General features: G+C 33.5%; 4 protein-coding genes across 5 annotated transcripts in view; 1 reads left to right on the top strand and 3 right to left on the bottom strand.

Annotated features, from left to right (window-relative positions):
* The window catches only part of LOC143909790 (uncharacterized), a 743,449-nt gene that overhangs the window by 376,572 nt on the left and 343,608 nt on the right, over positions 1-23,269 (bottom strand). The window lies entirely within an intron of this gene.
* On the bottom strand, positions 11,479-12,763 carry MED18 (mediator complex subunit 18). The gene is made up of 5 exons (XM_077427597.1): positions 12,545-12,763; positions 12,299-12,430; positions 12,017-12,221; positions 11,802-11,926; positions 11,479-11,727 (listed from the first exon to the last, which is right to left on the bottom strand). Exons 1-5 carry the CDS (start codon positions 12,698-12,700, stop codon positions 11,608-11,610), a joined length of 738 nt encoding a protein of 245 aa, XP_077283723.1. The 5' UTR covers positions 12,701-12,763; the 3' UTR covers positions 11,479-11,607.
* Positions 14,732-15,293, top strand: awd (nucleoside diphosphate kinase). The gene has a single exon (XM_077446649.1). The coding sequence runs from the start codon at positions 14,750-14,752 to the stop codon at positions 15,206-15,208; it is 459 nt and encodes a 152-aa protein (XP_077302775.1). The 5' UTR covers positions 14,732-14,749; the 3' UTR covers positions 15,209-15,293.
* On the bottom strand, positions 16,804-20,188 carry LOC143923127 (xaa-Pro aminopeptidase 3). The gene is made up of 9 exons (XM_077446650.1): positions 19,958-20,188; positions 19,060-19,331; positions 18,835-18,987; positions 18,624-18,760; positions 18,309-18,550; positions 18,059-18,229; positions 17,738-17,982; positions 17,547-17,667; positions 16,804-17,467 (listed from the first exon to the last, which is right to left on the bottom strand). Exons 1-9 carry the CDS (start codon positions 20,001-20,003, stop codon positions 17,292-17,294), a joined length of 1,563 nt encoding a protein of 520 aa, XP_077302776.1. The 5' UTR covers positions 20,004-20,188; the 3' UTR covers positions 16,804-17,291.

Here is a 23,269-nt window from a genome sequence, read left to right as displayed (position 1 = left end):
ACCTAAGCGAGTTGGTCGAATATCAACATACCGAACGACGACCATACCTAATGTCATACATACCTAACTGCAGTTTACCTAATACAAATTGATCGAATGAAGGTTGTTTTACGTTGACGGATAGATGGCACTTTTGCATTGATAATTTCAAGATTATTTAAAACAAAATAAAATATTAAGTTGTATTTTAAAATTTATATTTTATTAATAGATGAAGTCGATCACTGTTTTTAAAAAATGTGCGTCTTTGGCTGTGTATTTTAGTAATAATTCAAACACCATTAAATATCTTTGAAACTGAAACACTGAAACTTTTTACTGTGTAATAAAATTTTAATCGTTGCGCTATAATTTTTTTTTTCATTTTCAAATCTGCCGGAAGTAGCATTATTTTTCTTTGAATTATTATATATCCTAGACCGTGTATCGAACTGAAATTTTATATCTATAACTTGTATTAACTTGTACGCTCGAACTTACACTATTTTTTGGACTTATTAATTAAATGTCTACTCTTATCGAAAAAATATAGTCCTTCAATTAATATTACATAAATAATAAATAATCAATAAGTTTTATAAACCGGAAACGAGCCTTTTATTACATACAAATCTCAAAAATGATGCGACTGCTGCTGCCGATGCTGCTGATTTTTTCGAAACTATTGGATACTCACATTAAACTAATAGTTGATAGTGTCATGCCGACTCGAATTGCAAGTCAAGTGCCGTTTTATTAAGTGATAAGCAATACTGTGTTACATTCATTGAATGCCTAGGTTCTATAAATCATATTCATTAAGTAGATAGAAGAAACGGAATTCAGCGAAGAAATGTCATACGATGAACACTTACCATTTTACATATCGACTAATTCCGATAAGTCATATTTTAAATCCATTGTCATATGAAATAATTATTATATATGGGATAGATGAAACATATTGTGACTAATCAGAATATATTACAACAGGTAAATACACTTTTACTATACATATGTACTCTGTTAATATTTTTCTTATATAGATATATACTTTTTACCCGAACACTAGAAAAAGTCAAAGATTTGTGGAAACATTGTGTTTCATTTGATACTTACTCTAGAGAACAGCTGGCATTGTTATCATTAACAATCTTTGAGTTTTACTGAACAACATTTCAAATCTATTTTCAAACAAGAAATCGAACGGAAATAAACTAGAAAATATATATCACTCTTTATCTTCCGGCGACAATTCGTCTTAGATTGTAGAAGACAAGAGTCTCCACTTGCTGAAGTTAAAAATTATAAAGAAAAAGTAAATATATATTAATTATTTAAATAATGGGAATAAAAAGTACACAGTAAAATTTTTTAAATTGAAAGAAATAGAGTCTTTTGAAATTTTTTTAATACACAATAGTTATGACAAATATTAATAAACACGAAAACACAGTATTTAATGAATGGTCTGGTATACAAATATTTAAAATATAAAAAAACTCATGGTGTGGTGATTTATTGGCAGTCTTTTCACTACACAATAACCATGAGCGGTGACACATCACTTGCAAAACTTGATTTTAAGTGGCAGTCATTACATAACAATTCATTCCACAATAACAACAATTCAAAACAACATATCAATTCGGAAATCAACGAAAACACAGTATTTAATCATTGGTCTCGTATACAAATATTTAAAATATAAAAAAAACTCATGGGGTGGCGATTTATGCAATAGTATTAAAGCTAATCAGTCTTTTCACTACACAATAACCATGAAAAGTTATAAGCCCCTGATATGATATACATATGTAGTGTTTGTGTCCTTTTGATGTTGTCGATTTTATATGCTAAAAAATCAATTCACTATATTAAAAAAAAAAAATTATACTTTCTCGAGAATTTTCCACGATTTGTCCGATATATTTTTGTGCTGGCCACCCCAGACTGACTGACAGTCGCGCGCCAACGGCTTCGGCATAAACACGTAGTTTTTGTCGCCACCGAAATCACCAGCTCAGCCACTGGTGATGGGTTGTGATGATACTTGGAGACCAGCGACCAGCGACCAGCTCCAGTATCGCCAGTATAGCGGTGTGCGCCAGAGGAAGCATCAGAGGGTCTGTCTCAGTTGTCGTCCAGAAGGCAGCTACTCAACAACTCGTAGCCAGCTACGCGTGGCTAACCTCAAAAGGCACGCGTGCTTTCTTTGTTTACTCCCCCCCTTTCCTCTGCTTGATCTCTGTATAACTTATACAAAATACAGTCGCAATACATAAACAGATTTACGCCCTGTTTTCATTGGTTTACAATTTCCTCCCTTTTTTCCACATCACGCATCCCACGCACACTACGAAGGAGAAAGGGACAGCAGAGCAGCCGACATCTTAAATTAAAAAATAGCAACTAACATATAGGTACTTTTATAATATTTCTGATAGATTTTTAACTCATTAAAATATATTTTTAAGATTTTTTTTTTTAATTTGTCATAGGACCCAGAATTAATTTTCCCAGGGCCCAGGATATTGCGATACTGGCCAATCAAAATATGTACACGAATGTTGAATTAATTATACCTCCCACTTTAGATACGGTGGGACTGATTTTTCATTCTATTCATATTTTAATTCATACTCTATCATCATTAGCTATAAGTAATTATAATCACTGATGATGTTATATTATTATGAATGTGATATCACTCATGAGATAAATTATTCACATCAATAAAATCATAATGAAACTGTGTAAATAATACGTTCTTGAACTAGTACAATTATTTATAATGCTGCATTGTTTTAGATGCAGATACCATTAATAATACTGCAGATTGTTTATCCTACCAGAACAGTGAAAATGTTGTAAAAGTACTTAAAAGAAGACCAGGAAATCGAATACGGTGGACTAGAGAAATTCATATCTAAATATAAGGGACAACCCGTGTCTGCAAAAAACCCTAACATCTGGATTGCTCAAAATGTCGGATTTTGGTATTCAGATAACTTCTCCATTGAAAAATCAAAATATTTTTTGCAATGCATACTCAAGTCTTGTTGATTCTGCACGGCAAAAGTCGTACATTTGTTCTATAGTCAAAATGAAGCCTTTTTTACGAGGCTCTTTTTTATCATTTAAATGTACTTTTGTTATACTCATAATGAACATTTCAAGAAAATATATAATATGCAACTTTTATTTGTGCTGAAATGTAACATGTCAAAATTCAATACTTTCATATATACAGTTATATTGTATGCCAAATCACTCCATAAAACTTGAAATAATTCATACCAGTAATAATTCATTTAGAATATTGTACTTTAGAAAAATGCCAAATTCACTATTTTATTTAATGTAATAATTAAACGCTAGCAAAGCTTTCCCGCAGTTGTTCTCACCAACCACAACCATTAATATGAAGTACACGTATGATTTAAGTGAAGTTATATTTCGCAATTGCAATCACATTATCTTAGAATAGCACGAAACATTTCATTACTCAATATAATCAATTTCACCCTACTTATTTTATTTATTAAGTTTTGATAACATGGGATCAATTAAGGTAATGATTTTTTTTTTTAGACATTGGAAAACTATTTCTGAAGAGGAAAGGGTTGGAATAACTGTGGAAACTACTGAGGACCCGTTGGTCCTACTCATCGAGCCAAGAATATCCTAAATTTGTTGTTAGTAGATTTATGCGACAACTAATGGAACAGTATCACATTTGTGTTAGCAAAATTTGATATGGGAGCTGTTTCGTTCACAGTTATCGTCGCAGGGAGGCAATCTGCGTTAGAGAATATGTCAAGATTAAAAATGCTGAATTCCATAATTTATTGATAAATATTACTTATACTATGCTATTTTTAAATTTTTCGTTCTAGTATATTTAGAACTGAAATTTGGATTTAATGTACGTTTAGAATCCTAGCTCCACGCTTGAAACCCAATTATAAATGTGATATTAAATTCTGAACTAAAAAAGGATTTCGAAAAAATATGCGGCTTCAAATTTTTAAACTCTTTCCAATGTTAAATTTTATTTATCGCTGTGTGAATGAGCTGATAAGCATTAAATTTTGTGCGAAACAATTAGACATGTCACAAGCTACAGTTATTGATTGAAATCATTATTTACTTAGGGTCTGTGTGGTGTCACTAATAGAACAACCAAATACCATGATCGGTGGAGAAGAGATGGTCATTGAAATTAGCAAACGTCTTTTCGTTTATATACGTACCAAAATTTTTGTAAAAAACTTCTATAGCTTCACACAAGAGTATTTTTATTACATGACTTGATACAATAGTCAATTTTCTTTAACGTTAGTTGTTTTACATATTGATTATTCATATATTGAAAAGAATATATGTGTTCTGTGTTGTCTGTAATAAGTTGACCATCTGTAATACCACTCATGAGTTTTTATTATATGAAAATGTTTATTATAAATTGGTTTATTTCTGTAACTTGATTAATAAATTATTTATTATTTATTGTATTGCTTGTTTCTTGTCTTGCTATTATTGTTTATATTTCATTGTGTTTTGCAATCTACGTATAAATTACTAACTGATTTATATTTGTTATGTATTCATCATAATTTATATTTATTACGTATATTTAAAATTATTAATTATTTATTATGGAAATTGTATCAATCGTAGAAATTGTACTAGTCTGTCTATTATACATGCGTTTTCTTCTCACATTCTTTTAATATTGATGATTGGAAAGCCAATTTTAATATATGTACAATAAAAAAAATCTGTATATCTTTTTTGATTCCTTTTTATTACTTTGTTTTATCATAAATTTTATTGTAAATATGTACAATGTTTGCTATATAATATAGTATAGTATATATAGCAAAAGATAATACAAAGCTACAAAAGCAATTAATTTTTTCAATGTCCTTAATTTAGTTCACTCGCCATTAGGTGGGAAATCCTTTTTAAATCTTCTGTCGGGCGCAATATGGTGTATATAGAGTTTAAGGGCTATTTGCAAAGAAATGTTATAACATTTATCTGTCTATGTTACTACGCCATCTATTGATATCGCGTCGAAAAATTACTAAATAATAAAATTTACTACTATTGGTTTGAAACTCGGCTACTGCTGGTTTGAAACTCGAAATTAGGTGAATGTGTCATTCGGTATAAAGATATTAGGTGAATTTACCATTAGGTCAATAGATTTTCGGTAAAAGCGTCATTAGTGGAATTGCATTAGGTGAATTGATTTAGGTGTATTGCATTCGACCAATTTACCTGCTCCCGCGGAGAACGATTGTAGTGCTGCCAACTTCATACTTTGAGCGTCGTCAAAAGCCGAGCTACCTAACCACAAATTCACCGCTCATAGAATCGGATTAAAACAAGGTACGAAGCCAAGGCCCCTAAAAGTTAAACTCGATGTACAGCAAACAGCAATATCATTACTTAGAAAAGGACCCAAACTAGGAATTAAAATAAAAAATGACCTAACGTACATGCAAAGGCTACATATAAACAATTTGTGGAACGAAATGAATACCAGAAAAGACAAAGGTGAAAGTGACTTAATAATAAAATATTTTAATGGAGTGCCTAAAATAATAAATAAAAATAGTACAAAAAACTAACAATATATTACCAAAATGTCAGAAGCATTATATCTAAAATACAATTCCTTAAAAATGCTATAGCTGCTTCCGCATATGACATCATATTATTAACAGAAACGTGGCTAAACAACCTTATAAATGACTCCGAACTAAACTTTCATACATACAATATGTATAGATATGATAGAAACATAAACACCAGTATGAAGACTCGAGGCGGTGGCGTGGCAATTCTTATTAAAAAAGTTCATTCATCATCTGTCATCATCAACACAAACAATTCCATCGAACAAATATTTATATCAACCAAAATTTTCAATGTAAAGTGCATATTCGGTTGTGTTTACATCCCTCCATCCTCTGACATTAGTGTATATAATAATTTTATAAATAATATTGAAACCATCAGATTAAAATATCCTGATTCAAAATTCTTAATAACTGGTGATTTTAATCTACCAAATTTGGACTGGCAAAACCTTGAAATGAATGAAAATTCTCCAATTCATCAAGAAATTATAAATTTATCTTTAAATTTAGGTCTTAAACAATTTAATACTATTTCCAACTTGAATGACCGTGTCTTAGATTTAGTTTTTTCCAATTTCAAAAACACTAACGTTATGAAATCTCATGATGTTCTATCTCCAGTGGATGGCCATCATCCACCCCTAGATATTATTATTACTTTAAATAAATCTACTAATCTACCTTTAATTCAGCAAAATATTTTTGATTTTCACAGAGCCGATTATAACGAAATCATGAACCAATTAAATGTCACTAATTGGTCGTTCTTAAACGATAACATTAACTTTGAATCAAAAGTCATTATGCTGAATGAATTATTAATCTCTTGTATATACAACCATGTTCCTCAATATAAAAATAAGTTGCATTTTTTTCCAAAATGGTTTAGTCCTGAATTAAAAAACCTAATACATAAAAAAAAAGTGTGCACAAATTATTCAAAATTTATAACTCTACACACATATATATTGAATTCAAAAAACTAAGAGCTTTGTGTAAACTACATATATCCAAATGTTTTAAACTTTATATTAAAAAAACAGAATCATTCATTGATTCAAATTCCAAATATTTTTGGTCATTTACTAAAGAATTAAACAACAATAAAACATATATACCAGAAAACATTCAACTTAACGGTAAATTTGTTGACAATACTAATGATTCAGTCAATCTTTTTGCTGATTTTTTCAAATCGATCTATGTCAAAAACAACAACAATAATTCTAATTATAGCATTGTAAATAATAATGTCCTGATTTCACCTTTACATTCTATAAATATATCTATTCAAAAATTGATTAACAAAATAAATGCCTTAGATATATCTAAATCTGCGGGTCCTGACAACATACCCCCAATTTTTATTAAGAATTGTGCCAATGTATTAACTTATCCTCTTTTTAATCTCTTTAATCAATCTATTTCCACTGGTATATTTCCCAATTCTTGGAAGTCTGGCTATTTAATGCCTCTCCATAAAAATGGGGATAAACATAATGTAATGAACTATAGAGCCATCTGTCAACTATCAACTATTCCAAAACTTTTTGAAAGTTTAGTATTAGACGAATTTATTCCTTTCATTAATAACATTATTATTCCACAACAACATGGTTTTACTTCTGGTAGATCTACCTTATCCAATTTATTATTATATGAAAATTTTATTTCTAGTGCCTTATCTGTTAAATTGCAAGTTGACTCAATTTACACTGATTTCAGTAAAGCATTTGACAAAGTTGATATTGAGATTTTATTATATAAACTAAACAGTATCGGAACCAGCGGTGTATTACTAAACTGGTTTCGGAGCTATTTGTCCAATAGATCATTATTAGTTAAAATCGGCCATTCTAAATCTTACTCCTTTAATCCAACTAGTGGCGTTCCCCAAGGATCTCACATGGGACCAGTCCTATTCAATATTTTTATAAATGATATTATAAATATATTTAATGATGTTAAAGTGCTCTTATTTGCAGACGATTTAAAAATATTTAAATGTATAAAAGACACTAACGATTGTGCTACTTTACAAACTAATTTAAACTCATTAAACGATTGGTGTTCTTTTAATAAATTATATTTAAACATTAAGAAGTGTTCTGTTGTCAGGTTCAGTAGGTCAAATAACAAAATTATTTATAATTATCATATAAATAATGAATCATTACCATCATCATCGCTAATTAAAGGTCTAGGAGTTATTTTTGACGACAAATTAACTTTTAATTCTCATATAAATTTTATCACAAAAAATGCCATCAAAACACTTGGTTTCTTAATAAGAAATAGTACTCACTTCAAAAATGTAAATACGATTAAAATTTTATACACCACTCTGGTTAGAAACCAATTAGAGTACAATTCTACCATTTGGTCTCCTTATTTAATGAAACAAATTAACATAATAGAGTCAGTGCAAATAAAGTTCATTAGATTCATCAAATTTAAATTTTTTAAAAGTCATAATCACTATGTCAGTAACGTTATTATTTATAGGAAACTTAATTTGCTAAAATTATATGACAGAAGGAAAATTAACGATATTTCAGTTCTGTGTGGTCTTCTTAATGGCACTATTAAATGCTCTGACTTGGTGAGTTTAGTGTGCTTCCATGTGCCGGGTAGATCAATTGGATGTAACCATCTTTTTGATATGCCCAGGCTTACCACTAATTACTCATTGAACTCAGCTATGTTGAGACTGCACAGAGTTGGAAACGAATTGTCCATGGTCGATTTATTCATTGTTAGTAAATATAACATGAAATCTATTTTATTTAAATATTTTTTTAATATAATGTAATTTATTTTGTAGTATATGAATGTATGTGTATTTTTCTTTTATATTTCATTTTAATTTTTTTTTTTTTCTTTCTCTATTTCCAACATGTAAAATGGTAAATTTTTTCTTGACCGTAAAATAAAATAAAATAAAATAAAATAAACATTTTCACGACAAGACAAGCAAGTACGGAAATTTTATTTTGTACATTTTGAAGCGGCAGGACCGTCCCGATGGACAGACTGTATGGGCGGTCACCTGGGGTGCCAAAAATCAAAAAAAAAAACGTAATAATGCCTCCAAAAATTTTCGAAAAACATTGCTAAAAATGTGAAATAATGAGCATTTTAACCAAATTACATTTAAAAATTTTAATTGAACGATCTCCTAGTAATAATAGTTGATGGTTCGGTGATTATTACTTACAAAGCCCTCGCCCAAAAGTCACTAAAATCTCTATAACGGAACATTCGGCAGCTGAAAAGTTCATCATACTAACAAGAATTTGAGTGCAAAATATTCCGTATTCGCGATTTTCTTGACAAAAATTGTCTTTTGGGCGTTGTAATAATCCAATTACCATAATAGATATTAATATAATATTAATTTCTAAGCCCGCTTTAAAGGTCAAGGAATTTGACACTTAAAGCCCTCAACATGAGGCCAACACCCCACCAACGAATACAGTCTAAGAGACCCTTTCGTCGAAAAACAAGATGGTTGTTCATGAATATCGCACAAGAGCAACCGTACATCACTGTGAATTATATTAATAAACATCAGTGGCGGCTCGTCCTAATGGGCTGCCGGGCTGCAGCCCCTCCTATAAAATTCTAAGATATATGTTTAATAATACATTTTATTTATTAATGATATTTTTTTTATTAGTTGGATGGACGAACTATTGGGGCCTTCGACAGAGTAAATATTACTTACAATATCACCCATATCCAAAAGGGTGATATTGTAAGTAATGTTGACCGTTTCGAAGACCCCACTAACTTGTATGGTGACAGATGAATTAAAATGTTGCTGTACTGGCTGTAAAGTGTTACAGCGCCGCGCTGAACGCTGCGCAGCCCGGAGTTTCGGAACGAGAAAGAGAAAGAGCTATTTGCAACTGCAGATAGCTCTTTCCCTTTCACTCACTCTGCCGTTTTGGGCTGGACAGTCGGCAGCCTTCGCCTGTTAAACGACATTCATCTGTCAGTTTGTTTAAGATTTCGCGCGCTTGATCTTACATTTGATTAGTTGAATCGCACGATCACAGCTTTATTCGTTTTCGTTACTCTTAATTGGTTGTGTACGAGCCCTCATCAAATCTTCGGTGAGTCGTTTTCATTTTGATAACAGCAAACTTTTTTCAAATCTGTTTAACTTTTTCTCGTAATTTTTATTTAAATATATTAAGATTTTTTTTCTTTTAAAAATGGAAGAACAAAAGAATTTATATCACAGCCTGCAACTAGTAGATCTTTTAGTTACTCGCGAAAATTTAATCCAGACATTTATAAAAAATACAATTGGTTAACGAGATGTACAGAAAAAAACGCGTTATTTTGTTATCCGTGTCTTTTGTTTGGAGGAGAGTCGCCAGGCGAAGCATCTTGGACGAAAACAGGAGTTATTGACTTAAAACATTTAAACGATAAATTTAAAAACACGAGGGAAGTGTCGAACACTTAAAAAATGTGTGTAATCTCACGATTTTGGGAAGCTTGTCGGCGGGAAATAGATAAGCATAACGAAAACGTCAAAAAAAATCGGGATGTTTTATTTCAAATTATTGATTACGTTAAATTTTGCGGTAAATTTGAAATTCCAATGAGGGGATACGATGAAACAGATAATTCAAAAAATCCAGGAGTTTTTCGGGGGCTTCTAGAATATTAACAAAATTTCGACAATTCTTTAAAAAAACATTTTCAAACTTCTTCGGTTTTTAAAGGGATATCAAAAACTATTCAAAATGAACTTTTAGATTGTATTTTGAACGTGTGTAGGGAACAAATAAGTGCTGAAATAAAAAAAGCAACTTATCTAGCTGTTATGGCAGATGAAACAACCGATGTATCGATGCATTGTCAACGGGTTAATGTTTTTCGTTACGAATTAGGGGGTTAAGTTTTTGAAAGGTTTTGGGGTTTTTTTTAATCCGCGTCACGAAACCAGCAAGAACGATTTTTTTTTAGCAATCTTACTGGAGTACCAGCGTATTTTTCGAAATCTTCATCGCGTTTGGACGCACCCCTTTAATGGGTGGTGAATTTTGCTAGTTTTTTTTTTCAATAATACTTAAATCCACATGTAAGTGGTCGTACGCCAAAAATTGTGCTTATTTTGTCCTGTTATGACATGATAGAATAATTATGGTGACATTTTTTAGACATCTTTTCAGTGCAGCCCCGCCACTAAAAATTATCACGAGCCGCCACTGATAAACATACTTCTGTCCTGAATTTCGTTCACCTTGAAATCGAGACTCACGACAAAACAACGGCACGTGTCCGATTGCGTGAATCCCCCCAGTGGATCAGTCCAATAAATAAGTCATAATTGATCTTCACTCTCGATCGCAGGTCTTGTTGCGACGGTATTCATGAAGCGAAAATCAAGTCTCTTTCTGTGACCGCTGGCAGCGTAGGGTTATTACATTTTTAAAATATAATAATTTTATATTTACTAAAAAGGGATTACATGCGGTTACCTGACAACTCTTTCACAGATTTTCCGTAAACCGAGGACGCGCTCCAGGCATTACGTATACGGCCATCTCTTTCTCACCCCTTCTGTTCACCAAGATCTCGTTTACTATGCCATTACGTATGCAGCCATCTCTTTCACAGACCGTCTGTTCACCGATAACAGACGGTCTGTGAAAGAGATGGTTTACGGAAAATCTGTGAACGAGTTGTCGTGTCACCATTACATACATCATACAATGATATAAAATATCTCAACAGGATGGGATTGGTTCGGACGTTACAAGTACATGTGAGTATATCAACTTTGAAAAATCCATATAGTGGGGAATTATATCAAATACGAAACGTACAGTATTTATTTAAATTATTATTATGAAAAAAAAATATCATTAAAATAAAACACTTATATAAATTGGATTTTCCATATAGTAATCAGTAAAAATATCGTTAATTTATAAATTATGAAAGGGCGTTGATCCTAAGGTATGTGCCCCAGTCTTTTATAATCAATTTTGTCTAATTGTACTAGTGGTCGAAGTTGATCTGCAAATATCTTCATATCTTCAGCGATTGCATCTTGACCAGATGGGGCTAAAACCTATTAATTAAAAAATGTATTAGATAATAAATAAATGTGTATATAAAAATAATAATTTTGAAATATTAAAATACCGATAATTCAACTAAATAACTTTGAGATATTGGTTCGAAAACTTCGTTGTGCTTAGGGTGCATTGGACTCATTTTAAAGACCTTCGCTACAGTTATTTTCATCCTCCCTTTTCTGAACATATAACCTGTACAATATTAAAATATCAAACATTAAAGCATATTTAACACACGCAAACAAAATATAAAAACGATTCAAATTGAAATATTCATAGCACCTCTAACACTGTATTCAAAATCGATACGACATCCGAGTTCTGTTAAAAATTCGACTACCATTCCACTACAAGCAATATCTATACTGGAACGAACTACAGTGGGTCTCGACTTATCTCCGAGTTCCGGCTGGCCAATATATCGCAATTGATAAGGAGAATCGGGGCAATCCAATGCCTTTCGAACTCTCAACAGTAAAGGGGCAGACTGAAAATAAAATAATAAGATTACATAGAATTAAAAAATGATAAATATAATTCATCACATAAATAAAAATATCACACTTGTTGGGTAGGTCCTCGAAGGCTGAAACAAACTTCTTGATCGTGAAACGTTTCAGGACCCGCATCTACATTATCACACAATCCTCTAAGTCTATGTAGGAGAACTTCAACGGCCGAATCCAGTACAGACCCCTAAAATTAAAATTCAAATAAAACAAATGATTTAATTTGAAAACATGATTTTACATCATAGTACTGTTTCGGGTGAATTGATAGTGTATGATGATAAAAGTGAAAATGAGATACCTGCAATAGATACTCCTGGTTAGGTATGATGTTAGCCTTGAGTGCTTGGCTAAGGCTGTCCATAGCAGTTCCGACAGGAGATGCTGCTCCTAAATTGACACCCACACCGACGCCAACGGGTAACGGGGACGCCGGGATTCCAGAAACGGGCATCATTGGAGTCGTCGCTGCAGCGGGCGTCGCGGGACCCCCGCTGGCCACTGCCCCTCCCCCTCCCCCTCCCCCTCCGACGGGCCCCACCCCCGCAACCCCCGCCACCCCCGCCACCCCGCCGGCCGACGGGTTCATCCTGACTTTCGATTTGAATGTAGAACAACACCCACACTACGATCACTTCGGTGACAGTGACAGTGACATTTGAACGCTTGCGCTATTGCCAACTGTTTTTGGTCTAAACACAATACACAATACGCAAATTTCAAATAACCGGTGTCTATAAGAAAACATTGATAGGAGAGAAACACCTTATGCTCAACGAATATTAAACGGTTGTTGGTGTTTCTTAAACCTAATTAAATACATGTTTACGGAAAGCCATATGTAGAAGAAGCGTTTCTTAAAAATGAAAAATCGCTGTGTTGGCGTCTTTGAAGAATAAAAAAACGTAGTAAAATCCTTTAAAAATGGTATAGTAAGAAGTTAAAAATTACTCAAAAATATAATAATATGTTTTTATTATTTTATGAAATAAGTATTGAAGCCACTGCCCTAGTATGAATACTCATATGTACACTGAGTTCATACTTTCTAAGGAATGATTTTGAACAAATGTCACACCTGTGTGACTTTCCCCTTATATCAGCGGTTTCCATATTGGGAGGCGCGGACTATTGCCAGGGTAGGCTGTCTATTGATTATTTATTTTGTCTATTGTAGCGTTCAGTATTTTTTTTTAAATAAAGGTTTATTATTTAAAACGTGTCTATATTATTATATCTATTAAAAAATAAAAGGTAGGGAGACGCGGAAAAAAATTTAAAAAAGTATACACGTGATTATTCATAGTGGGGTAAAGTTTACCCCACTATGAATAATCACGTGTACACGAAGATGAAGTTTTGTAGTGAAAGGTTTTTAAACAAATCTTGCATTTGTGTGGCTTTATCTAAGTACAGTGCTACTCAAACCCTGGTCCACGGTCCAGTATTGGTTCGTGGCCCAATATTGGTCCATTGGTCTTTGTTCGTGGACCGGCGTAGTCAGTCCACGCACATAAAAGTAAATAAAAAACTAAAACAGTAGTTAATGATAACGTTGCATCATATCATCCATTATATATAAGATTTCGATTTTTAAACTTTCAATGCGGTGACGGCCACCGGAGACATACACATTTGGAGGGTAAACGGACTACTAGTCATATATGAACCAGTCACAAGACAACCGGTCGCTCTAGATCGGTCACACGTGATCACCCGTCACACTAAAACTGGTCACGAGAAAACTGGTCACACCCTAAAACTGGTCACGAGAAAACTGATCACACCAGTGGCGTACAAATGCCAAATCCCAATATAGTACAAATGCATGCTATTTTTGCCGTCCATAAGGGCTGTAGGGCTGCAGCCTCCCAGTATAGTACATATGCATGCGATTTTTGTCTGCATTTGATCACTGGTATGTTCAACGAGCTATTACATCCCGATTAATCTCTGCAGGCCCCCCTCTATGAATTCTCACGAGCCGCCACTGGATTTCACCCTAAAATCAGTCACGAGAAAACTGGATAACCGATTTTAGTGTGTGACCAGTTTTAGTATGACGGGTGATCATGTTGACCGATCTAGAGCGACCGGTTGTCCTGTGACCGGTTCACATTTGACTAGTAATCGCCGAACCCATTTGGAGAATCGTTCAACTGGAGTAATTCGAAATTTCGAATTATCGAAGCACAAAAGCGAGAATCGCATCCTGAAAAGGACACGATTTCGCACGTTTACCAGGGGATGAATTGCGACTGCGCCAAAGAAAGGGCGAGGGGAGCACCGCAAAGGCCGGCTCGGGAATAAGGAATAAAGATTATAATATAAAAGAAGAGAAGAAGTAGTAGGTGAAGAGGCGAATTTGGAAGAGAGTAGAGGTGGAGAGGTGGAGAGGTGGAGAGGTGGAGAGTACGTCACAACCGGTGAAGTCCGGCGTCACTCGGCGCCCATCCGGCGTATGATCGGTGCGTTTTCTCTAGTGCTGCTGCTGATTACCCGCGCCATGTCCAATCGCGAGAGAACTTTCATCATGGTGAAGCCAGACGGCGTCCAGCGCGGCATCGTCGGCAAGATCATCAAACGCTTCGAGCAGAAGGGCTTCAAGCTGGTGGCGCTCAAGATGCTGTGGCCGTCGGAGCAGCTCCTGCAGCAGCACTACTCCGACCTGTCGGCGCGCCCCTTCTTCCCGGGCCTCGTCAAGTACATGAGCTCGGGCCCCGTCGTGCCGATGGTGTGGGAGGGCCTCGACGTGGTGCGCACCGGCCGCGTCATGCTGGGCGCCACCAACCCCGCCGAGTCCGCGCCCGGCACCATCCGCGGAGACCTCTGCATCCAGGTCGGCCGCAACATCTTGCACGGCTCCGACGCCGTCGAATCCGCCAACAAGGAGATCGCCCTCTGGTTCACCGACGCCGAGCTCGTCTCGTGGACACCTGCCAACGAGGGTTGGGTTTACGAATAAACCCAACTCTCACTCTCACTTCTAGCTTAATTGTTCTATGCTTGTCTGCCTTACACCACCCCTGTGGATAATAAAACATTCTCGAAACATCAAACACGTGTTTTCATTGCCTCGTGCCCCGTGTCATCTGTCACTCCTCGCACGCACACACACACTCGCATACAAACACACCTAGGTTCCAACGCCTCATTTGGCGGCCATTGCGCAAATTCAAACTGCACAATTTTGCACAAATTTAAATTCGATCGATTTAAATGGTGCGAGGTGAGTGATCGTCGAAAGATATTACATAATTGTGAACGTCGTCGGGATGTGAGTTTTTGGCATTCTACCCAGAGATATCTAATATTAATAGAAGTGGCTTTAGGTGTTATATTGTTGTCAAGTGACATTCTGTCCACGAACAGATCTAAATAAGTTTAGCATCAGTCGAATTTTACGCTTGGTGCTCGACGTATGTATGTCCGATAAAAACTTCTCTGTTTATATTACTCGCAAGATGGGCAAGCGTTGGTAAAAATTGCACAATACATACAAAAACACAAACAGCATGGGATACATTTTTATAATCAAATTGATCCGATTGTATTCCGTGCGATGTAGCGTATTTATAGAGACGTACCGCGTAAAATTTACAACAATTATTTATTCGTAAGGGCCCCTCTATTCTTATTACATATCTCTGATTCTACCAGCTTTTTACAAACGAGTAAGGTAAATTAATATCACAGAATATTTGGCACCCAAAACTCCCATCAATCGAAAGGCTTACACGCGAAATATTGTACTCGCCAGAACTCGTGTGCCAGGTATTTTTAATTTGCGATTTTTGTGGCAACGATTGTCGTGCGCCCCATCACAATTTGCGCAATAATCCGTTTACTCTTTTTCTGATGTATTTATTTACCTATAAAAATAGTTACAAAAAAATTTTATAATAAAAAACAGGTCAAGACGAGCCAGCTACATACAATTGGCTCGTCCTGACCTGTTTTTTATTCAATATAAGATACTAATGATAGATTTCATCGGGTGTATTATAAGTAAAAACTTCATACCTACCTACCTACATATAAAACAGCAATAGAAATATTAATTTATTAATTAAAGGAATTTTCAGTAGATTGCGCATAATGCTCATGGCACTATATTCCAAGAAGAAATATTAATAGCAAACCTATGATACATTGTATTTTATTTCCGTCAATTAAATCACCTCTCAATACTGAATATGTCATATTAAAATTAAAATGAGAACAGCAGTTTAACTTTAAGCTTCGAAAGTAATTTGATATCCATTACAGAATATTACTATGCTAGATTGTTTTTATCTTTAAAATATTTCATAAAACAAAAAGCCCACCATTAAGTCTTGTTACTCTGTTAAATAAATTGAAGACCTCTTCCAAAGTTGCAATGTTTAGAATAAGATCAAAGTATATATGTATGTGTGTATTACCACACAAGGGCACATAAAAAATGTCACCATTCGCAAAAGGATTTAAGCATATTATTTTATAAAAATAGAACATTCTTGCAGTTGAAAAGTTTCACCTGTTTTTTATAAGATGATTATGAATAATAAACAGACCACAGATCATTTCAACATTTATATTTTAATTTGAGCATAATTATACATCTCATAAACGTGAATTAATATAGTTCGAAAGATCCTGCTTTCAATTCCATCACATCAATTTAAAATACATACATATGCAATGCATTTTCTACAGAAAAATTGCCAGAGTACGAATTGTCAATTTTTTCATTAATTCCAACAAAAAACGCACAGCATATACATGTGTATTAAGTCAATTTTAATATATTGTAGCAAATATATAACTCATCATATGTATATAAAATAATATTTATATATTTTCCGTAACATTGAATAGTACTATTTAACAATTTAATAGATTGAATATACATCTGATATATAGCACTTTCAAATTATCTTAAATATATCAGGATAAAATAATTTAGCACTAGTATAGTGGATGTGCTATGGAGTATTCAAATCTTAAAATATAATTTTGAACACGATTGGAATTATAGTGTTTGTTTCCCTAAATTAAACCTAATATTATTTTGGAAGGTCTCTAGATCCAACTATGTCTTCAATTTCATTCCTATTTTTAAGACACTTTTCCGTCAATACAATCGGATCTCTCTGAGTAATCAGAATATCGTCTTCAATTCGTATACCTATTCCTCGGAATTCTTCTCTAACAGACTGATCATTCGGTCTTATATAAATTCCTGCAAAAAAAGGGCGTGCTATTATATAAACCGAAAATTTTTGTATCTTCATTTGAATACATATGTATATGTAACTAACCTGGCTCAACGGTAATAACCATTCCTGGTTGGACAGGAATATTTCTTAATATGAGAGGCGTATCATGAACGTCTAATCCTAAATAATGAGATACGTGATGAGGACAGTATTTATACGCCGTCTAAAATCAATACATCATGAGAAAAACTTGCATATTGTTGAATCATTTATACTAAGCATTAGCTTCTTACAGTTATCAATTCAGAACCGGTGACCGATTTCGATATAATTCCTTCTTCTTTCAGATACGAACCGAGTATCTGACACATGAGATCAAAGAGCCTGTCCAAAGTAGGACGTTGCTCTTTCAGAATCAAGAGAAGCGTAGATTGTACGCTCAATACGATGTCGTATAATACAGCTTGGGCTTCGGTGAATTTACCGTTGACTGGCCATGTCCTTGTAATGTCAGAATTATAACTAAACTTTTGGCAACCTATAAAGCAGTAGAATCAAATAAGAAGAGGGCAAAAGAAATGGTATATTTCATATTAAAATGTATATATAATAACCGGCATCTACTAGAAGCAGTTCTCCGTTGGATAATATTTGATTGTCGTGAATGTAATGTATGGCAGTAGCACGATGGCCACCTCCAACAACTGGAGGAAAGGCTAAATGCTCAGCTCCTGATCTACGACTGTAATAATCAATCACGGCATGGATGTCATGTTCGCTCGTACCTTAAAAATGACATGACGCACAGATGAAGCAATAATAAGGCGGATTTATCACGTTTTTATGCAATAAATGATAGTTTACCTGGCTTAGTACAAGCCATAGCATTGTTTATAGCCGCACTTCCTACTTTGCACGTTTCTAACATAAGCCGCGCCTCTGCTGGACTTTTTAAAAGACGCAGAGTAGATAAGACGCGTCGAGGACAAATAGGTGGATTTATTTTACAAGTGTTTATGATCGTTTTTATGCATCTATCCGTATCGTAATTCAGTGGAGATCCCGGCAAATACCAAAAATTGTCCGTATTGCGGTCTGATAAATGTCTAAAAATAATAATGTGCTTTTAATACACCCATGGAATACTGTCGGTGTTGGTATGAATCAAGTATTGATTACTTTGTAAGGAAAGGAACTAGTTCTTTGTAGGGTAAGGCTAAATCGATTCGGAACATTTGAGGAGCATCATCGACTGATGTACGGGGCCCGTCCCAAATTTCGGAATGCTCGTCGCAACCTCGCAGCAATAGCACCGTCTAAAATGTATACAAAATAATTTTAATACAATTAACACAAATTCTCCATCTAATCTGATATGAAATGTAAATACTTGATATATATTTTCACTGTCTGGTAAACTGGTCATTATGAGGATCGAATCTGGTTCAAGACATCCGGTCAAATAGTAAAAGTCTGAATTTTGCCTAAATATGTACGGTATGTGATCCGACATATAAGATTTAGAGGCAGACGGTACGACAACCTGGAAAATGAATACGAAATAATCAAAATATTGCATATTTAGTGGTTTTGATGTAACAATAATACAATTTACCGTGTGTCCTTTTCCTCGATTTTCTTTGGGTATTGAATTTACAAGCTTTTTCATAAATTCGGATCGTCGGCTCTTGAATTCGGACACTGGCAAGCCCGGAACAAGTTCGCCGGGACTGACCAAGTGCGGATGTGAAAAACTCGTTGGCTGTCCGACAATCTTTGTTGGAATTCCATTCTCCTTCGGTGCAGACTGATTGTTTTCATCTTGCAAGTTTTTTGTTGAGGAATTTAAACGTACGAATACTCTTAATGGTTGATTGCGTTTCAAAGCTGAAAGTTTAACAAAACATATGTTTGTATAATTGATTTAATTTAAAACAAATAGATAAACATAGATATTATTATTGATTTGAAATGTATTCTGATGAGTCTTTTGAAATGACAAACGACTATTGTGCGTGTTTTATGGCAAGCACTTGACTCATTAGGCTATTGTATTGTGGCTTATAATAAAAAAACTGTTCAAAGAATATTAATCGTTGATGTTTCTACTTCAAAAAAGATTATCCGTAGTACTCACGGTATAAATGGAATGTTTTCGATACGTTTTGTATTCAGTCAATGTAAATATCAACTGGGTCATTAAGAGAAAGTTAAATTGAAACATTTGTTGGGATAAAATTGAGTATTGATGAAAAGTTTAATGTCATTATGTGGTTAAAAATAGCAGAAAGTCATAACACAAGTCGATAAAATACTGAATTTTGTAGATAGTGACGCCTTGGAATAAATCTGTAATGTCAATATGGCAAAATATTAACCAATAAATAATTTTTTTTAAAGCTGGATAAGGCTTTATAAGTCGTGTGCAATATCTGTCATAATGTTTGAAGTGGATTATTTTATCGTTTCGTTTTTTTTAATATATAATTGTGTAAAACAGTTATGAAACTTACCACATCCAGAAAACGTAGTCAGTAGTTTTCTTGGAAAATGTATCATATTACAAAATTAAATTAAAATAGTCTCAAAATCTGACTGTGATTATTAAAGTATCATGGGTCTGAAAACTATGTTGTTATGAAACGTTTAATTTCAACATCGAAACTCTTGACAGATACAATTAACATAACCTAAACATTGGATTGGCTCTTCTTCTTCTTCTTTACTTAGTTTTTATATTTAATGGACGTGACAGCTATAATATTATCCATGAAAACAATCTAAAGTTGATTTTTTAACTTTTCAGTTCAATAACTCACTGAAAAGAAAACGAGGCCGATAATTTTTCCTCGACTAGATTTTATGCGAATACTTATTTATTATATCGAAGCCGTCGCAATAGTTACAATTATTTCTAAATCATTATCTGACTGGAAAATTTTTATTTAAGATCAGCTCATTTGTGAGTGTTTTATTCGTAGTACATTCAAGAACAGATCCAGGATTTTTTCTAGGGAAGGCGATAAAAAAATGCAATTAATATTTATTCATGGTATAATTAAAACTCAAAGAACATAAAATTAAAATATAAAAATAAAAATAAATTTTAAAAACAATGCATCGATTCACTTTTTTAATGCTATTGAGTACTGTCCTTGTCTCTCATACTTCCTAGAATCTGGAAATCAACCTGACACCTGACAAATAACAACTGTTTGGCATATTGACTGTCCAGCTGTAGGTAACAAAAGGGGTAAACGGGTTACATCCCAAATGTGAATCGTTACCAAGATAACCGCTGCTACGAAAATCGCTCACGCGGTATCCTGTCACACAGGAAAATTTCCGTACAGAAAACCGCCATAATATTGTTCAAAACTGCCTAAATCTCGTATAAAAAAGCATATACTGAGCAATATTTGGGCAGTTTTCTTGTGCGATAAGAGATCCGCGCGAGCGATTTTCGTAGCAACGGTTATCCTAGTAGCGATTCACATTTGGGATGTAATCACCGAATCAACAAAAGGACAACCATTTTGTACGCCACGACAAAAATATTTTAAATCAACATATAATTTTCAAACGGCAATGAAATTTAGGGAGGGGGCGATTGCCCCTATCGCCCCCCCCCCCCTCTGGATCTGTCCTTGAGCAGATTTACAATACTCGACAATAAAAATAAATGATGTGATTCCAATTACACTGAGCAACAAAAAATCACGTTTTTGAATTACTAGAGCGGAGACTAACCAATCTTTACTAAGTTTGACCCACTGAATTCGAATATGATATTGATTTTTGTTGGCGGGTGATCGTTTACGAGATATGAGCGTTTAAAAAAATCCGCGATTTTTACAGTTTTTTAGCTTTTGCGGTCTTTAACTCAAAATTTAGGATTGTTACGCTCAAAGTGAGTATTGGAATCAATAGTCAGATATTTTTCCTATTTATTTTTATATTTCATTGCTTTAAAATACTTCTAATTAATTGTCTAGCGAATTTTAAAAATCAAAAATATTTTTTTTTTACGGATTTTTTCTTCGTGCTATTTTGCGTTTATTTGCCCACTTTTTTATTTCACCACGTTTATAAGGATTGGTTTTCTATCCCAATATTTTTTTTTTATCTAAACATACTAACTCAAGTGGTTTTTGCGTAAGAAAGATTTTCGTTCAGTTCCCGTATGCTGATAACAGATGCGTTTGTAAAATAAATGAAAAATAGCACGGAAAAAAAAAATATTTTTAATTTTTAAAATTCGCTAGACAATTAATTAGAAGTATTTTAAAGAAATGAAATATAAAAATTAATAGGAAAAATATCTGACTATTGATTCCAATACTCACTTTGAGCGTAACAATCCTAAATTTTGAGTTAAAGACTGCAAAAGCTAAAAAACTGTAAAAATCGCGGATTTTTTTAAACGCTCATATTTCGTAAACGATCACCCGCCAACAAAAATTAATATCATATTCGAATTCAGTGGGTAAAGATTGGTTAGTCTCCACTCTGGTATTTTTTTTTTGTTGCTCAGTGTTATCAGATATTTGTGAGAAAATTTTACAGTTACGCAACGACTTCGAATATACATATCTTATCTTGAATATAATATTTATAAAATGAGGCTTTAGATTCTCATAAAATATGAAAGTAATAAATAGATTTTAACGAATACCGCAATTTCGTTCATGCAATAATTATTTGTCATAAAATTCGAGCTTGATCAAACATTTTGCAATAATAAATAATAATTAAAATTGCACCACAGAAATAAATATATTTATAATTCCAGTTGGCATATTATATTTAAAGATAAAAACGATCTATAAACTTGTGAGTATAGCTTTAACGACAAATGTATTGCAAATCTTTCAAACACGTTGTAATAACTGTTACATTGAGAGATGAAGAGCAACATAAAAAAATGTATTTGTATTTAGGATACCATACAAAAATTAGATTGAAAATAAACGCAATGATTGTGGGTGTTAGGTAGATACATATATATATATATTAGATTCAGTTGCTTCACAAGGAAGTATAAATCAAATAGAATTGTTTTGTGTAAGACGATAATAAAAAGGTGGCCAAGTGTGTCCAAATGTTGTTAAAATTTATTCAACCGAACGGTTAACTGAATGTACATACAATCAAATATAGGCACAATAGAATAAAACTATATTTTAAAGAAATGCGTGATTGACATAAGAGACTTTGACGATTAGAGTTACACATTCGACATCTAAAATAAAACAACAAAGATGGTTTCACGTAACTCTGCGTGTGCACTAATTGGAAATAAATTACTCTTGACATATAAACCGATTTCGGCACTTTCACTAAATCTATAATATCGTGAATCCACAGCCGAAACATTGTAATTTTATTTTTGAACCTCTGCACATATGTATTATAAGTATATCAAAACTTTCAGAATATTTTGTTATTGTATGATTTTCATCGATTTATAAGTCGAAGAAATGTTTTACAAAAGAACTAGATTAAGCATCGACATAGTAAATTATATATTTTACAACAGTCATTAAAAGCTATTGGTTTGCTATTAATATTTTCATGAGAACTATATAATTTCTTCAAGATTTTGATGTCAAAATAAAACTATAATGTTTGTCACGTAGATTTCAGAAATGCGGCAGAAAAATAGGTTGCAGTTTGCACAATTCGATTTGACACAGCCGCCATTATTTGTCAATGATTTTCTATAAAATGGCACGCTTCAATAATTCGCATTTACTGTCACTCTGTCGCTTGTGTAGTATTGAAGTTTGCCATTTTCCGTCGACACGAATCATAATGTGCATTTT

This window comes from Arctopsyche grandis, chromosome 3, assembly GCF_051622035.1.
Source record: "Arctopsyche grandis isolate Sample6627 chromosome 3, ASM5162203v2, whole genome shotgun sequence".
In the NCBI taxonomy this organism is placed as follows: Eukaryota; Metazoa; Arthropoda; class Insecta; order Trichoptera; family Hydropsychidae; genus Arctopsyche; species Arctopsyche grandis.
Note: the sequence above shows the minus strand (reverse complement) of the source record. Positions and strands in the feature narration are given on the sequence as shown.

Excerpts from the sequence above, each read along its gene's own strand:
- MED18 (XM_077427597.1), bottom strand. The coding sequence starts at position 12,700 with ATGATGCCCGTTTCTGGAATCCCGGCGTCCCCGTTACCCGTTGGCGTC. Across the intron at positions 12,431-12,544 it reads ACCAGGAGTATCTATTGCAG|GGGTCTGTACTGGATTCGGC; the intron begins GTATCTCATTTT and ends TTTTAATTTTAG. Across the intron at positions 11,728-11,801 it reads GTTATTTAGTTGAATTATCG|GTTTTAGCCCCATCTGGTCA; the intron begins GTATTTTAATAT and ends TTTAATTAATAG.
- awd (XM_077446649.1), top strand. The coding sequence starts at position 14,750 with ATGTCCAATCGCGAGAGAACTTTCATCATGGTGAAGCCAGACGGCGTC.
- LOC143923127 (XM_077446650.1), bottom strand. The coding sequence starts at position 20,003 with ATGATACATTTTCCAAGAAAACTACTGACTACGTTTTCTGGATGTG. Across the intron at positions 18,761-18,834 it reads ACAGTGAAAATATATATCAA|ACGGTGCTATTGCTGCGAGG; the intron begins GTATTTACATTT and ends TATACATTTTAG. Across the intron at positions 17,668-17,737 it reads CCGGTTCTGAATTGATAACT|ACGGCGTATAAATACTGTCC; the intron begins GTAAGAAGCTAA and ends TATTGATTTTAG.